The sequence below is a fragment of the Ictalurus furcatus genome, chromosome 9, assembly GCF_023375685.1.
Source record: "Ictalurus furcatus strain D&B chromosome 9, Billie_1.0, whole genome shotgun sequence".
Lineage (NCBI taxonomy): Eukaryota > Metazoa > Chordata > Actinopteri > Siluriformes > Ictaluridae > Ictalurus > Ictalurus furcatus.
The window spans coordinates 9,660,740-9,679,763 of NC_071263.1; the positions used below are offsets into that span (position 1 = coordinate 9,660,740).

At 38.1% G+C, this 19,024-nt stretch overlaps 1 protein-coding gene across 1 annotated transcript in view; it reads right to left on the reverse strand.

Moving 5' to 3' along the window:
- The window catches only part of plcb2 (phospholipase C, beta 2), a 34,843-nt gene that overhangs the window by 1,134 nt on the left and 14,685 nt on the right, over positions 1–19,024 (reverse strand). Inside the window, exons 19-31 of the mRNA XM_053632841.1 lie at positions 16,333–16,484; positions 15,285–15,449; positions 13,569–13,668; positions 13,283–13,387; positions 13,110–13,165; positions 12,797–12,854; positions 12,216–12,638; positions 11,521–11,704; positions 10,658–10,787; positions 5,408–5,472; positions 4,802–4,858; positions 3,347–3,398; positions 1,691–1,783 (exon numbers count right to left, since the gene is read on the reverse strand). Coding sequence (XP_053488816.1) covers positions 1,691–1,783; positions 3,347–3,398; positions 4,802–4,858; positions 5,408–5,472; positions 10,658–10,787; positions 11,521–11,704; positions 12,216–12,638; positions 12,797–12,854; positions 13,110–13,165; positions 13,283–13,387; positions 13,569–13,668; positions 15,285–15,449; positions 16,333–16,484 — 1,640 coding nt within the window. The remainder of the gene's footprint in view (positions 1–1,690; positions 1,784–3,346; positions 3,399–4,801; positions 4,859–5,407; positions 5,473–10,657; positions 10,788–11,520; positions 11,705–12,215; positions 12,639–12,796; positions 12,855–13,109; positions 13,166–13,282; positions 13,388–13,568; positions 13,669–15,284; positions 15,450–16,332; positions 16,485–19,024) is intronic.

Below are 19,024 nucleotides of genomic sequence, written 5' to 3' on the forward strand. Positions count from 1 at the left end.
GTGTCTAGAAATAGGTTTAATAATCATATATTTGGTTTATTGTAATCTTATATACTAGACAAATATGACTATATTCAAGCTATTTTCACTTGTGTTTAGAGATGTCTGATACTGACTGATTTAAGATGCAGATTTATCAGTGTACTCCAGCACACTTGCATCATGTAATGGAGTAGATAAAAATCAAGGTGAGGTGGAGTCATATGAAAAAGTATGCTCTTTGAATAAATGTGTAGATTTTGTTGAGGAAAGAGAAACTTAAACCGAGAGAAATGATTGCTTGGTGCTATTTTTTACAAATCTCCTCAACATATGAGTTGTATTCTGTTGGATGATGATGATTATGCAGAAGATAATTAAACAGCAGACGAACCATAGCAGCAACAAGTACTAATATAACTATAACATTCCTGTTTTATTCCTCTTATAAAAGTATATGCAAAATTTACTACCCGGCAAATGTCTGAACATGCCTGCTTTTTTTTCTACTAAAATAATAACAAAAACTTCAAAACTATGAAATGGAATAGTGCAGTGAAGAAAAGTGTTAAACAAATCAAAACTATTCCTGGCTCAGATCTTATATATTTCATATGACTAAATTAACTTAAATAGTATTCCAGATGAAGCCTCGTACATTCTTGGCATCTTCTCAGACAGCTTCATGAGAGAGTCTCACCCAGTAGGCTTTCCTTAAATTTTCTAAATACACTGAGCACTTTCTAGACCAATCAGGTTGTAGGCCACATCACAGTACTAATGCAGCACTGGTTAGAGTTGTAAATGACCGAATACTGGCCTTGGATAAGGGTTAAGTCTCTTTGGGGTTTTTTTTTTCTTGCTCTCTGTATAGTTTTGATAGCATAAATCACAATATTCTTGTAGACTTGTTGGGGTTCAGGGAACAGTTCTTTCCTAGGCTTAGATTTAGGGCCATTGTTTTATATATATATATATATATATATATATATATATATATATATATATATATATATATATATATGCTTCGTGTAACTTATATACAGTATACTTCCATATATCCACCGCTACTGCTATTGTATTAGCCTCCATTGTTACGCTGATGACACACACAGCTGTATGTTTAAGCAAAGCCACCAGATTAATTAAATTGAGGAATTTGTCACTGGATGCTGAGTAACTTCCTATTACTCAACACTTCTTCCTATTTTAAGTTTAAAGGTCAAGCTTTTTAGTAGCAGTGTATATTTTTAAAAAATTACAGTTAATACTTGAGTTGTTAGAAATTAGTTTGTCTGCATCTCCTTTGTTATAAATGTCATCTAATTGTTTGAAATAAAAACAACTTATTAAAAATACATTTCAGTACAGAGATATGGACATTGGACTGTACTATTTACATTTGTCTTAGAAGCAAACCTCAACCATAAGCCTTTATCAAAATGTGTTTAAGAGAAAGAAAAATATGATCACGTGTGTCCAAACTGGTGATTGGTAGCAACTGAATTCTTATTCTAACTATCCTGACAGCATTCAATGACTCTGTGGGATGCCCATTCCACCACAGCCTCAATTTCAGCAAAAGAGCTTTGTAAAGCGGTAAACAACTTTTAAATGCATTCACTTACACCTACACACCATATAATTTTGTTTCGACAGTTTTCGAATGTTTCTGTTAATGGAGGATGGTGGACATGGAGATGGAGGTTACCTGACTGTTCACGCCTCTGATGTCAGCCAGAGTTTCAGCCTGTTTCTTCTTCAGTTTCTGCTCCTGCTCCTGTGATGGATCGTTAGATGCAGTCTGAAGGCAGAAGGTTCAGTCATGTTTACAAGATTCACACTGTGCACATATTTCTCACACTTACATTTATGTAAGTGAATGCATGCACACACATCTGTCATGATCCATGTGTTCCTACTGAGTACACTTCATTGAATATTTTAGTAGTGCCTGAACATTATGCAAAGAATATAAATGACGGGGTATGTTATTACAGGAAAATAATCAACAACAACATGGAGCAATGTGGCCCAAAGTTGATTATTTTCTAATAACAGTATGCTTGGAAGTATTTTATTCCTCTATTGCCTCCATTTTTTTAATGTAATGAATGGCATTTCTTTTTCTTTTTTTTTTATCAGTTTGTAATAACATTTAATTTTCTGGAACGTCCATGAAAAAAGTTCATTCCATTTATCACTTAAATAATAACACCTATAAGTAATTGTTCTCTGACAAGATGATCTTTTCTTCTCTTTTTTGAAATTAATAAGACAACAAGCAGAACTCAACGCCAAAATCTAATCAGTTCATCTGCTGGTTACAACGATAATTCCATATAAATCCTACGAACATCCCACCACTCGTTCTTGTGATATCATGCTCTCGAACAAATGCACGCACGGCTACGCGGATGGACAACCCAAAAACACAACGCTTCCACCACATCAAGTGGCAGAGCCATAAAAATACAGCTTGAAATGTCACCGAGAAACAAGGACCTCTGTGCCGAACACTTTAAAGTTATATCTTTACCTCTTGCTGTTACAAAACACTGATACTGGAGACTCCTTAATGCATTCATATAAACCTGGGGTTTGAATTACAGCTGTCACTACTGTCAAAGCAATGTTGTTACATAAAATTAATCAAGACCTATTAATCAGGATATGAGAGAGAGAGAGAGAGAGAGAGCAAGAGAGAGAAAGAGAAAGAGCGAGAGAGGGAGAGAGAGAGAGAGAGAGAGAGAGAGAGAGAGAGAGAAAGAGAGAGCACATACAACTAGGTGACTATTTTGCTTGTGCATTTTCCAGAAATGTTAAAAGAGCCAATTCTTTGTAAATGTTATGAATTTGAAAAGAGAATAAATGAGATAAACTCACTGTAGCCGATGTTACAGAAATGACACAAAACTAAACACAGAACCTACGCAACTGCAGATTAATGAATGGATAAAGTTCTTTCAGCTTTGCCTTGACTCTCCAGATTTCCACAATGATTCGGTGGTACAAAACCACTGAATGAATTTTGATGAGCAAGTATGTGAAAGAGAATTAGTCAGATCCCACATGCTCACAACAAACTGCTCTTTAGTCAGGGTGCCCTGATTTGTGTGTGAGTGTGTGTGTGTGTGTGGGTGGGTGGGTGTGTGTGTGTGTGTGTTTGTGTGTGCGTTTAAGAGCAAACCTCTCTTTTTCTCTACAAGCTCGCTACTGTAGCCATGGTTACTGGTTTGGACACGTTTGCTCGAATGCTTTCTCTCCTCGCTGTTTTTTTCTTTTATGGGTGACCTCTCATTCGTCCCATTTGTCCCCCATCAATCGCTCTCTTTTTTTGTCACACTGCACTGACAATATTAATTACCTGTGCGTCGTCATTATCGTCAAGCTGTTCCGTACTCTTGCTCTTCTTCAAGCTGTAACACATTAGCAGGGTGTTACATGCTGTACAGTCAAACTATATAAACAAAACATTGAGTGACTCAGATTGAAGTGACTGATACGAGCAGGAGATAACAAAGGTCTGAATCTGAGCTGTTATGCATCATCTTTTTGCAACTTCTGAAGCCATATGACTGATTTTTGTACAGAACAAAAGTTTGGCAGTGAATTGTGAAAGACAAATAACTTTTTGGCTAGTGCATAATTTATCAAGAGAAAAAAAGAATTCTATGTTTTCCTTAGAATTTGTATGTAAAGCTTTCATTTGTATTTAATCCAATCACACTACTCCTTCTAAATAACCCAGACTCTAAATATTACTTTGTACTTTGAGCATTGTATGTGTGATTATCATTGTATCTGTGATGATCAAAGCTTCTGATCACCTGACTAATTTGCTGAGTATTACCTGCTGTGTTGGTTTTGGCATTGTGTCTTCATGACAAAAAATAAATAATAACAGATTAACGGGTCCTTTGGAATTTCAAAACCTGGCTGTTAAAGTTTTAGTCTGGACCACTATATGGCAAAAAGGTTATGGACACCTGACCATGACACCCGTAAGTGCATTTTTGAACACCCCATTCCAGATTTAGTCCCTCCTTTTCTGTTCTAATAGCCTCCACTCCTCAGGGAAGTCTTTCCACTAGATTTTGGAACGTGACTGTTGACAAGAGGGCATTCGTGAGGATGTTGGGTGAGGAGGCCCGGGGTGCAGTTGGCATTTCAGTTCATCTCTGGTGTTGAGGTCAGGGCTTCATACAGGCTGCTCGAGTACTTCCACTTCCACTTTGGTAAACCATGTCTTCATGGAGCTCACTTTGTTCACTGGCTCTTTGTCATTCTGGAACATGTTTGGACTAGGCCTCTTTGTTATAGGTTAAATGGGTGTCCACAAACTTTTGGTCATATAGTGTAGTCTTGGCATTTATGTCGCATACATGGTGCTCAGTCTCGTGTTTTCACAGTTACCCTGTGGCCCATTGTCTATATATTCAAACCCATATTCCCATATTCCCATATTCAATTCATATTAAGTAAAACAATAGGCAAATTTTATTGTATAAATGCATTTTGTTGTGTGTCAGTGAATTCTCAGAGCTTTTTTTTTTTTTATTAATGGAAATATCAGCATTCATTAAGACATTGGAGAAAGAAATATTTAAGGAAACTGTTTTAAATGTTTTAAATATTGCTTTGTTAAAACACATTTATGATGTTACACTCATTGAATACTATATTACTCATGGCAAATATTGGCATGGCATTTAAAATCAGGTTGCTATTAGACGCTAGGATGATAATAGTGTGTGTGTGTGTGTGTGTGTGTGTGTGTGTGTGTGTGTGTGTGTGTGTGTTATACAATGTGTCACCTCACCTGCTCTTCTGGGAACCTGAGCTCTTTGATTCTTTCTTCTTCCCCCCTTTATTGTCACTGAAAAGAGGAAAACAGCATGACACTGATACAGAGTTCTGTCCACTGGAATCTAATGTAATTAATTATCTCTCTCTCTCTCTCTCTCTCATGTACACAAAGGCACACACACTTAGATTTGGCTGGTAAAACTAGTCAGCATTTGTAAACATGTACTCTTACAAAACAAAAAGAATGCAGAGCCCATAGAATATTCACTTTACAACACCCAGACACTTCGATTCTCTCTTTGATCACAACAGAACTTACAATAACAATTCTGAAAGGCACTGAAGAGACAATATGGATTGTATGGCTATATAAAATCACAGAGAATAGCCTCATCATCAAAACATATACAGCAAAAAAGATCATAAACACACACATCACACATCACACACACACACACACACACACAAAATGCACTCCAATCCATTAGTAGAATGAGAAAGCTAGATAGATTGCAACACAAGGTGACTCATCACTCATTTGTGTGTTTTTCTCTCTTGTTAAAGGTCAAGGGTATACACACACACACACACACACACACACACACACACACACACAAACCTGTTCAGTGCCTTCAGTTCATTGGCGTGTCTGTCTGTAGCCATCTCCAGCAGCTTGGTCAAACACTATAACACAGAACACAGAAAGAACACAGGAAGTTGCACTTACACCCACAGGACACCCACCAGCTGTCCCGTCTGGCCAATATCACTCCGCCATATATTAATTATGACTTTTATTTCCTTACAGCATTGATGTTAAATGTGTGTTTCTACCATTCTCGAATATGTACTCAGATTGTGTTCATGTCAAAGTGTGTAATTGAAATTGCTCACTATCCCACCATTGTCTCAAATGTAAACAAGAATTATAGCCAGCTAGTGCACATAGATCGTCTGCTTGATGTTAAGATGACATCACACAGTTTTGAAATTCAACAATACAGCACGGAGAAATGCTTTGCAGCTGTTATGCAGAAGTGGAGGCAGGTTGATATGCGGTTCAGTGGGTGCTTATGTGGCAGTGCTGGTGTGCAACCAGAAGTGAAGTCCTGTTCACATCCCTGATCCATGCAGATCATCTGATTAGAGGAGGCAACCCCAGAAAGAGCTCCACTAAGGGGGCATTAATGAGGACACATGATCTTGGTGCACTGCCAATGAACTGAGACGAGAGAACAGATATAATAAACCAGGAAGCCACTTTGGGCTAATATTGATGTGTCATCCACATGGTGGCAACTTTCCAGATTGTCCCCATTGAGTTGAATTGAATTCAAGACTTCTGCACAAATGCCAGTATACTGGGCAGGATTGTGATGTAGGAATTATTGATTACTTTTCACAGGAGAAAGCTCAAAGAATATGTGTATTATAATGTTATGATGCAGGAGTTAAGGCAGGTTGGTGACATGAGTTTACTGTTTATCATGGAATAAAATATCAAAAGGTTTGGTCTGAGCAGAAACAATACTTCCCTTCTTGCACTCCACCACCAATATAACGTTACTAAACCAGTTACAAAACAAAATAAACAAATCAAACTCGATGCCAATGGAATTTTACAATGGTAATTATGTATTAATCCTACAAATATTCAACCACTCGTTTTTGAGATATCATGCTAGTGAGAATCTCGAATCTCAGACAGACACATGGATGGACACAGGATAGGACCGATGGTAAAAAATTGTAGCTAGCCAGAAACCGGCCTTGAGTTCATGAACATGGATGCATAAGTGTCACGTATTCCACGTAATGAAGGTTAGGACGAATGCAAGTGCAGAAAAGAGCTTTTAATAAAGAGAGACAGGTAGACAAATCCACATCATGAGACAATAGCGTAGTCGGAAAAACAGGCAATGGGTGAGGTGATCTACAAACAGGCATAAACAAGGCAAGGCAAGAAACGAGAACGAGTAACAAGAAACTAGATCAATGAACATGAATCAAAATGAGGAACAAGGTACAAATTCTTTGTATGGTGATAACAATTAATACTTTGAGAAGTGCAAAGGGACAGAAGGGTTTTTAAATGACAAACGTAATCAGAGGTGAAACACAAGCCAGCTGAGAACAATGATGACACACCGATGGGAAACAACCAATGACAATACAGGGGTGGAGACAGGATATAAACCATAACAAAAGCACGTGTCAAAAGTAAACAAAGTCAATGTCACTGAAGACCCAAAAGCATGCGTTCTCTAAGAGCTCGCGCTTCGGGTTTCCGAGCACGCTGCATGCTACAGCGCTTGCTCAAGGGGAAATAGTGACAATAAGGAACATCTTTGTATGGCAAATGGTAAGGAAGTTATTTTCAGATGCAATCTCATCATGTAATTATCATACAGCTGTCATCAATGCAATTATTCTGATTAACTCCAAATAAAGACCAGCTGTTTCTGTAGGATTTTCTTCACATCTTCTTGATTTCATCTGACTGTTGAAACCATGGTTCGCAAAGAGCTTACAATGCATGTATCTCACTTGTTGAATAGTATTGACCACGAGAGGGGTATAAAAGAATTTGAAAAACATTAGATGTACCATGGAACACGGTAAAGGACCAACATTAGATTCCATTACCATGGAACATCATCATCAAATAGAGAAAATGGAGCGCCACAGTGACATCACCAAGAACAGGACATCCCACCAAAATTTACAGAAGGACAAAAATGGACAAAAAAAGGCAAAACTGACCAGTTTGCCAAAAGACCTACGGCAACATAGGAGCTGCAGGAGTATCTGACAAGTACTGATTAGTGCACGAGACAATTATTATACCCCATGTCATGGGGTAGGGTGGCTAGACAGAAGCTCTTTCTTACAAAAAACATCCAAGCTCAACTAAATCACCCCAAACCATGTGGTTAAATGTGCTATGGTCTGATGAGAGCAATTCCAAAAGGTATAATAATTCCAGAGTTCAATAAGGTATGTTTGGTGAAAAAAAAAGCGCATCACCAAAAGAACAACAATACCAAGGTGAAGCATGGTGGTGGCAGCATCATGCTTTAGGGCGGCTTTTCTTTAACCAGAACTGGGGCTTTTATCAAGGTGGAGGGAATCACGAATAGCTACAAATACCAGTCGATTTTAGTGTGTCTGCTAGTAAGCTGAAGATGAAAAGGAATTTCACCTTTACGCAGGACATTGACCCAAAGCATACATCCAAATCAACAAAGGAATGGCTTAACCAAAAGAAGATCAGTGTTTTTAAATAACCTAGCCAGAGCCCAGACTGGAATCCAACAAAAAATCTGTGGGGTGACCTGAAACGGACTGTGCACAGGAGATACCCTCACAATTTGAGGGATCTGGAATGTTTTTACAAGAAAAAGTGGCAAAATATTGCCAAGTCAAGATGTGCCAGCTGATAGACTATTTCCAAAAAAGACTGAGTGGTGTAATAAAATCAAAAGGTGCTTCAACAAAATATTAGTTTAAGGGTGTGCACACTTATGCAACTAGTTTATTGTGAGTATTTTATTTTTCCATTTTTCCCTAAAACATTTCTGAGTGTTTTTCACTTCATTTTTATATCTTGGTAAAAAAAATATTTTACATCACAAAAACCTACCATTCTAACAGGGGTATGTAAACTTTCCTTTTTTTGGCTGCTCGCCACAGCAGATCACCCATCCACATATTGATTCTGGAGCAAGTTTTACACAGGATGCCCTTCCTGGGACTGACGCTGAGAGTATATATATATATATATATATATATATATATATATATATATATATATATATATATATATATATATATACACACACACACACACACACACACACAAAGGAAGTTGCTCTATTTAGAATTTTAAAAAAAGATTTACCAAGTGATTCTGTCCCGATTGCCACTTCGAGTGAAAGGTATTGTAGACCAATAAACCAAGTGGGATTCTAATAGATCCCTGTGGTACCTGAGAAATCCATCCTCACAAATTGTACTGGCAGAAGCACAATGATCTACATGTGTTAGAGAACTATGTGATTACATCCATGTTCGTGACTACAGCAAAAGTGTCAAACTTGCAGTGGAGAGCCATATCTGTCCAATCACTGGTAGGAACATTGCTAGAGTTACAGCCTGTCAGATATGCCTTTGACACTTCTGCTATAAACCACACCACAAAGGCAGACACACAATTACAAGGCTTGGCGGGAAAAAACAAGAAAGTAATTTAATCCACTGTTGCTCAAAGGTATCCTCATCGTAATAATTACAGGCCAGTATTCAGGATACGTATTTGCCTACATTCAAATTCTCAGTGTATGTTTGCCATCAAGCTTCATTCTGCTAGTTATCCAATTGTTCCATTTATCAAATTCATTTCATTTTGGGGTTTTTTTTTCCATCGATGTACTGTATATATATCATTGCTTACATTTCATCTTCATATTAAACTTTGTGTGTTTTAGTCATGTGCATTTGTCCCTTGGTATGAATGAGTTCTACACACTACACTAGGGATGTAACCAAATACGGATGCATTATTCAGAATGAACAGATAATGTGTTCTTAACGCACACAAATACAGACGTATAGGAAGAACATTTTTTTAGTAAGTTTTCCAGAAAGGTTCACAGTTTTGTTCACCTGTGACAACAAAAATCATGAAATCAATGAAAAACAAAAAAATGTCACACAAACGTGAGGTTTTACTTTCATGTGGGCACGAGCAAGCTGTCAGATATGAAGCTCAAATAAAGACCACATTCAATAACATGAACGTGTGGTGATCCTTAGTAACTGTCTGACTTAAATGAGGCTACTAATATGTTCATATATTGGGAAATATGTTAGAAAATAGTGTGGACATAATACAAATAAAAATAATAATATAAAATCCAGTTTAAAAACAGTCCCACAAACATCTCTATTTAAGTTCTAATTATGAACGCCACTGACGAGGTTAATCAATTGAGTTAGGGGAATTCACAGATCATCGAATTTCCTTCAGATATTAGGCACATAGTATTGCTATTTCTTTTCTTGTTGATGTAACCAGATTATTTTGTCCATTGTTTAATGGAATTATTATTTTAAACTGATAGCAATTTCCAAAATTTCAATTATTACTAGTAATTTCCCACATCTCCAACACACTATACAGTTTTGTGTTTTTCTGTCTCCAACACACCTGAGTTAACATTCTGATTTGATAATTAGCCAGTAGGTTGATTAGAGTAGTGGCATATCACTGGCTAGTTTTACGAAAGAGGCCTCCTAAGATATAAACCCAACTGTAGTATTATACTGTATGATTAGAGGAATTAACTCTAGATAAGGAATTCTTCAAACTTTTCCTTCTCTGAAACTTGTGATTCAACGTACATAAGCTGAATCAGGTGACATAAGGCAGGGAAAACTGTGGCTCTCTATAGTAAGGATTGGTTCACTGTTCTGTAGACACAATTGCCCTCAATGTACTCATGAATCAGGCATGCATTCATGCTGATGATCAGAGCACTCAGATAAGTTGATGATGATATGTTTTGCACTCTAGTGTTGGACTCTAGTGAAGTGTTTTAAGTGGCTTTATGAATATTTATCCTTGACCTCATTTGCACTTCAAATAAGCCAAACGGTTAATACTGCTGAAAACTAAGATGAACTATCTAGAACGTGCACAATAGCATATACTTTGCATAATGCTAACTAAAGCCCTGTGACCTTTCATTTATTATTAATCAATATTAGCATTCAGTATTTGCTTATATAACTTCTGAAAAAGCAACAGAATGCTGACTCTACACCATTAATATCGAGTCTTGGTGTGGAATTAAGAGCTGATTGGTACCTCGGAGGCATGCTGCTCTTTCTTCTTCTTCAGCTGATCGTATTTCTCCACCCACAACGATCGAAGCTCCGTCTGCAGCTTCGTTTTCAGATCATTGATTTCCTCTGCTTTTGGCCCCTCAGCCCCTGCCCTGAACAGCAAAGAAATGAATCAATCACAACAGATTCCACTGGAACCAGTCAATTTGGTTTTTCAATAAAGATAATAACGGAAGAAAAACAGAAGACTTACAGGCAAACACAGGTGCATTGAACTGCTTTAACACCAATGCTTAAATAATAGTAAATGGTTCAAAAAAATAGTGACTAAATGGATTTAACCATGCCTAGTAGTAGATGCCTGCTTTATGGATAAGTCAGAGTAATCAGTTTAATACAGTGTCGGCTACTCTATATGCAATGTAGCCCATCCATGGATTGTACAATTCTTTGTGAAATGATAATATATACATGTATTATATATTAGGTTTACTCTAGGCATGATTGTTAAGTAATTTTAGTCAAGCAGCTGTTTTAACCCCTTAAAGCCACAGATTTTACTTAGTTATTCACCTTAAAATATATTATTTAGTACTATGACTTGTTCACTAATTACACTGAAACTAATAGGCGTGTAATTCTGAGCATGAGAAATGTATGTCTGGATCTACTGAGTCATCATTGGCTTTAAGGGGTTAAATAAAGGTTCAGATTAAGACCATTGTCACAGAGAAACCAAAATCACAGCACAGCCCATCACAACACAACAGCATGACATTCACAAAGACACAGAAAAATATCTATTCCCCCAAGATTGCCAATTCAAAGAAATTGATATTCTCAACAGGACTGAGTAAATAAAAGCAGTGGTAGGTCTCTGTTTACTCATTCTTCTTCGGCGAGGTCTTCTTCTTGAGGGCTTTGAAGAGGTCACTGTATTTCTGAGTTAGCTCCTCGCCCTTCTTCTGGAACTTCTTTTCCAGCTCTTTCAGCTCTTTCTCCTGCTTCTTGGTGACCTTCAGGTAGTTCTTGTGCTGCTGCAGTTCATCACAGGTCACAGAGGCCAGCTCTGTGTGTGTGCATGTTTGTGAGTGAGGTTGTGTGTGTGAAGGTATTTGTGTGAGAGACAGCAGAGAGACAAAGACGGTGAGTGAGACAGTGTGATTTTTAATAGTTTTTAGGTCATTTCAAGAATTACAAGTTCAAGGATGCAAGTACAAGTTTTTTAAAATAATTTTTTCATACATATATTTAACAGGAAATCTACATGTATAGGCTGTTTTGCTTTAGACATCTACTAGTGTGTGCACTGTTAAGCCATTACCATTGGACTATAACTCATTGTGCTCTGGTTCACATCTTACACAGCCTACCCAGAGCTCCACAAAGCCCTGAACCCTCAGGTGCTGCACCAGCAGCATCGGCTGCCGTGGAGGTTTCTGCACTTTGACCAGTAGCAGCAACCTCCGCAGGTGCTGCAGAGTCAACTACAGGAGCGTCCTGCTCCTCACTGGGAGCTGGGTTAGAGTCTGGAGATGCATTAACTTGTGGTTCTGGCTCCACTTGTGCAGCGGGCTCACCATTTGGATCTGCCTCAGAGGTTTCAGATGGTGCAGGAGTTTCTTGGGGAGCCTCTTCTGAAGGTGGAGGAGCCTCTTCGGAAGGTGGTGGTGCTTCGGTGGAAGGAGCCTCTTCTGCGGGTGCAGGCGCCTCAGTGGGCGGAGCCTCTTCCGAAGGTGGCTCGGTGGGCGGAGCCTCTTCCGAAGGTGGCTCAGTGGGCGGAGCCTCTTCCGAAGGTGGAGGTGGCTCAGTGGGTGGAGTCTCTTCGGCAGGTGGAGGTGCTTCAGTCGGAGGAGCCTCTTCTGAGGTCTCTGGCTGGTCATCTGACTTGGGATTGTCTCTGTCAGTGGACTCTGGGGCGTCTGCTTTAGGCTCTGCATCTGAGGCAGGTGTTTCTGAAGGGTTAGCATTGCCCTCTGCTGGGGCCTCATCACCCTCAGGCACTGTAAATATATGGTTACAAGAAAAGAATCTATAAATACAAAAAGCCAAAGACTATAGATGCATTATGACACTGAAGTTTATATATAGTTTACAAATTTTTCTATTTAATATGATACTGATCTCTGAATCATACAACATACTTGTGCATATATCTTACCTGGGGCTGGAACAGCTGCAGCAGCAGGCATCTCATATTTGCTTACATAGTTAGCACTCTGGAAACAGATTAAGACTATTTAGATAAATGACTTCTACAACAATATGTGAAGGACTTTCAGTCTGCTTTCATTGCTAGTGAGAGGTATCAGCTGTTTCCTAATAGATATTATTATTCTGTAGCATAAGTAAAAGTTTTTTTGTGTGAAATCATGCACATTTTTTAGTTGAGTGGAAACATTAAATAACTTTTTATGTGTTCTCAAAGCTATATGGCAATTTGTGTGTAACTGTGTGCTGAGTTTAAAACTTGCCTCCTGTTTTGCAGGCTTTGTAGTCTTCACTGGATTGAAGAGAGCATCTGTGAAATCTGAGAACCCAAACATGCAGAAAGAATTACAACACTGAAAAAAAAAAAATATTTTTTAAAGAATTTTTTAGAGAAATATTTTAGAGAACTTATTTTAGTTTTTGTGGTTGTGCATACCAGCAAAAGCAGCAGGGATGTAGTCCTTCACCTCAATGTAGACAAACAGAGTAGGGAGCATCAGAGGCATGTTACTCTCACTACGCAGACAAAGATGATGGAATCCTGGATGCGCACACACACACACACACAGAATGCACTCCAATCCTATATATATATATATATATATATATATATATATATATATATACATACATACATATATCATATGCAGAAGGCTTTTTTATGTCTATGTTTTGTAATTTGTAAATCCACAGGTGTGGGACTCTAAACGTCTTTCACATACCTGACTGGATGGCATCTATGGGAATAATTCTATGCCCAATGAATTTCCCGCCTTCCTCATAGGCCACTATCCTGAGTGAAGCCAATTCTGTTAACAGAATCTGTTTGCAAACAGACATCAGACATGCTTACAAAACTCAAATGTGCAAAATAATATAAGAAAAATGTTCTGGGCGTTTTAACTATCAGATATGATTAAATGATTAAAAATATAGCATTTAAAATACAGTGCCCTCTGCTTATATTAGCACCCTTGCTAAATATGAGCGAAGAAGGCTGTGAATATGTCTTTATTGTTTAAGTTTTTGATCTTTTGTTAAAAAAATCCCCAAAATACTCCGCTCTCATGGATATCAAACAATTGCAAACAAAACACAGGTTTAATTTTAAAAAATTATATATAGGTGTGCAACAATTATTGGCACCTCTATGAATTAATTTGAGAAAAATATATTTGAAGAATATTCCCATTGATAGTTTAAATTTTTTAGTACACCTGGGTGACTAGGAACAGGAAATTGTTCAACCATGACTTCCTGTTTCATAGGGTTATAAATATGAGGTAACACATAGGCCAAATTCCCTTAGTCATTCATAACAATGGGTCAGACCAAGGAATATAGCTGTGATGTGCGGCAAAAGGATGTTGACCTTCACAAAATTGGACGTGGCTATTAGAAAATAGCACAAGCATTGAAAATACCAATATATTTCACCATCAGGGCAATAATTAAGAAGTTGCAGTCAACTGGAAATGTTATGAATCAACCTGGAAGAGGACATGTGTCTATATTGTCTCAACGCACTGTGAAGAGGACGGTTCGAGTGGCCAAAAAATCTCCAAGGATCACAGCTGGAGAATTGCAGAAGTTAGTTGTCTTGGGGTCAGAAAGTCTCCAAAACTACAATCCGAAGTCCCCTACTTCACCACAAGTTGTTTGGAAGGGTTTCAAGACAAAAGCCTCTACTCTCATCCAAAAACAAACTCAAGCATCTTCAGTTTGCCAGACACTACTGGAACTTCAAATGGGATCTGGTTCTGTGGTCAGATGAAACCAAAATAGAGCTTTTTGGCAATAAACACCAGAGGTGGTTTTGGTGCACACGGAGAGGTAGCCATATGGAAAAGTACCTCATCAGCAGATATTAAATGAAAACCTGACTGCCTCTGCCAGAAAGCTTAAAATTGGCCGTGGTTGGATCTTCCAGCAGGACAATGATCCAAAACATACATCAAAATCAACACAAAAATGGTTTACTGACCATACAAATCATGGTCCTGCCATGGCCATCCCAGTCCCCTGATTTGAAACCCATAGAAAATCTGTGGGATGAACTAAAGAGGAGAGTCCACCAGTGTGGACCTTGATATGTGAAGGATCTGGAGAGATACTTTATGGAGGAATGGTCTCAGATCCCTTGCCATGTATTCTCCAACCTCACCAGGCATTATAGGAGAAGACTCAGAGCTGTTATCTTGGCCAAGCGACGTAGCACAAAGTATTCACTAAAAGGGTGCCAATAATTGTGGCACACATATATTTAACAAAAATATTTTTATGAAACTGTGTTATGTTTGCAATTGTTTGATATCCATGAGAGCAGAGAACATTTTTGTGAATTTTTTTAACAAAAGATCAAAAGATCAAACAATAGACAATTTTCTTCTTTGCTCAAAATTATGTGCCAGTATTAGTGGAGGGCACGGTATATTTACCTTCTCAAACACAAAGGGCTCCTCATTCCACACAGGGTTGATGGCATTTGGTGTGGCAGTGTTTTTGGTACGGAATTTGCGTTTGGGGTCTCCAGGCAGACCAATGATCTCCACCTCCACTGCTGTTTTCACGCTTTTATCAGATAGGAACTGGCCTGAGTAGATCTGTAAGAACATAGATAATGGGAATTATTGGAGATGTACAAAAAAACCTATATCAAACATAAAAATACATCGAGATGCCTTACAGAATTTAAATATTTTTAAATGTGAAGACACTGTAATAAGGGATAATCAATCTTTACTTTTAATCAATCACAAACCAAGGACGTTTTTTTATGTTTATTAGACAGTCCTTCCAGGATTTCGCGAATTTGTGATCAGAGAAATTAACGCAAAGTCAAGCAAACTCCGCAATATTCGGAAAGGGCTTGCAATTTTTCAAAATTACCTCAGATTTGGGCCAAGACGCGTCATGTGACATCATCACAGCGCGCATTCAGCCAAAGCCCTCTTCGATTCACATGCGTCGAACATGAGTACAGCTAATAGGTCTCATTTACCAACAAACATTACTGTGAAAGACCGTGCAAAGCATTTTCGTGCAATTGCAATTTTGCCAATTCAAGTAGTTTTCCGCAAAAAAAAGCACAAAAAACTCAGCAAATTGCATCACAAATTTTTTTTTAAGAGCTGCAGCAAGCGCAAGCATTTTTGGCCACATCAATCACAAAAAAAACTCTGCAAAATCCTGTACGGTCTGATTAGAAAAAGAAAAAAAGAAAAGAAACACCTTCTATATACATTGAATTGACTTAAATAAATAGACCAGAAAATCTATTATACATTATCCAGTAATGTAGCAAGTCAGTGTAGAACACTCAAGCACACACTTAACTAATGAACACTGTTCATTATTGTCCTCAGTTCATTACGCTCAGACATTTACATCAGACCATAGAGCCAGGAACCATCGCAGTACAGTTTTACTAGATGCTCACTGCCAGCTGTAAGCTCTGGATTCAACCTTTAAATTGAGCTGACTTGCCTTGATTGAGAGCGTGTTGGGCACATTGGTGTCAATCTTGTCGGTGAAAGGGTCAAACGTCTTGTCATTCCTCCTCATCACATCATGTTTTAAGAGGTACCCAGTCCTCCCGTTGTACTCAAATAGCGCCATGTTCAGTTGCATGGGAAAATCTACATGTCAAAGCACAGCCAATTAAGCTGATAATCCATTTCACAGTGACAATGGGCCTCATTTATTAAACTGGTTATATTTTGCAGGAGAATTAACACATGAAATGTCTTATCCATGCAAATACAGTTAATAATCCAGAAAGGAATGAATAGGCTTCAAATTTATAATTGGTGTGAATTATTACAATTTAATATACAGATTACGCTGTCAAACTGCACACATGAATTACATTTTTTTTTAAACTGTGAAAGAAAGCAACCCAAAACAAATGCATAAATTAAGCAAAAATAAGACTAGCTTTTAATTTAAAAAAAAAGAAAAAAGAAATGGCACCCTATAAAAGGAGGACGGATTAGCTTGTGCCTGTCATAACTGAGGCATTGTTTCTTAATTTATTAATTTGTTTTGGATTGATTTCCTTCACAGTTTTTTTTTTTAAATGAAATTTGTGTGTGCAGTTGAAATGGATAAGTTGCATTACTAAAAGATTTAGCACATGCCGAGATTAGGAGGCACTGGCTCACCATAAAGTCGACATTTTGTCTCTTACGTGAATGCGCTAACGGCGATTAGTGTTCATTAACCTACGAATGTGACAGTCATTTTTAGATGTGCTTGGTCTATGAAAACATTTATACACCACTTTATAAAGATTGATAAATGAGGTCCATTATGAGAATAAAATTGATTTTGTGGTAGTTACTGTAAGACACTGTCATCTTGTGGACATTTCCTGACAGTATGACATTATATCATACACAACTGAATAACAAATCCAAATACTTATCCAATTTAGCAACCCATACTTCATATGCCCAAAGTCTAACTGTGGATTCTTATGACTTGCCACACATTTGAGTCATTTACTCCAATTATTATTTTTAATAAAATGAAAGCAAGACAAGTTCATTCTTGTTATCACTGACATTATACTGTAGCAGCTATAAACATTCATACCCTCAGCCTCTCTTTTTCTTAATAGGACAAAAAAAATCTGTAGCTTGTATAAGTAAGTACATCTGGGAATGCTTCTATTTCAGGCACATATTTCACTGACTGATGCCTTCACCATAATGTGTTGTTTTCTGGTGATGTCTAATGTTCCTCAGGTGTTTCAACCCTGAACCACAACACCCTCTCATTGGTGGGTCAGCAGTGTTGGCCAAGTCAGTGCCCATCACCTCCTGGCTCCCAGATTAGCTCCTCCCTCCTATTCCATTCCTTTTCCAAGAGTATCTTTCTGCTGCCTCCTGCTCCTTGAAAAACACTGCCTTCCTCACCCTCCCTGTTATTCCAGTGGTTGTTACCATTCTACACAGCGACTGTGCAGGGCATCCCCTGCAGCCAACCCTGACTGGGAATAGCCATGCTTGCCATCTAGGCATGAGACAATACACTAAACCATGATACAAGGTGTATCGTGGTACGAGGCATACAACAAAGTCCACGTCAAATTCAAATTGATTTATATAGCACATTTAAAACAACACGAGTGTTGACCAACGTGCTGCACATCATGCATAATAAGAAATGCATTAAAATAGAGCATAAAATATAATTAAAATAAATATATAAACAAATAATTACTATAAGAAAACAAGCCAGATATAACTAAGACCAGAGAATAAGCAGCTATACAGGGCAGGTTATAGATAAGCCCGAGAGAAGAAATAAGTTTTCAGGGACGATTTAAATGAATTTATTGCAAAGGGGAAGATCTGATATAGAGGGGCAAGCTATTCCAAAGCTTCGGTGACATTACAGAAAAGGCTCTATCGCCTTTGGTTTTTAGTTGTGACTTCGGAATGGCTAGTAACAACTGAGAGAGTTGTTTGGAAAACATTTTGCCCAGGTCCACTGTCATGCCTGTTTTGCAGTATGTTGTTCTTTGCACTTTTTTGTGGTTGGTGGCTTTTCTTCCTCTCTCACAAATTTGACAGTTGCTGTTTGTCTCACATGGATGTTTCTTGTATCTTTTGTGCTCCAGGGTGTTAGTGAGTGACATGAACACTTCATCATGCCTACACCAGTATCTCCCTTGGGTGATGCAACTTTTCACCCTGCCAGGATGTCTGCCATGGTGTCGATCTCCCTGCAAAGCTTGCTCCATTGGTCTTTCCATGTGCCCCATTTGTACATTTGTAGTATTTGTTGGAGTAGGAAGTGTGTCATAAACTGAACACATCAGAAAAGAGATGCATAATAGTTCCAGCTGCCATAATTCTGCCCATATGACTTTCTGCTTTGGGAAGTCCCATTTTGTCTAGTCTCTTTGTGATGTGAAGCTCCACTTCTCTTGATCTTCGTCCATCTTCCTCCAGATTTCGAACTTCAGCCTGTGTCAGAGCACTCTCCTCTCTTTTGAGTCTTTTTTTCCCTATTGTTGGAAATGTGTAGGTCCAATTTCTGATGATGACACAGACTGTCACTGTTAATGACCTCTTCCACCACTGATAAAGGTGGGAAATGTAGCTGGCTATCCTTATGTGGAGTCTCACTGATGAGAAACTTGATGAGGGATTCCTAGACACCTTCAAAG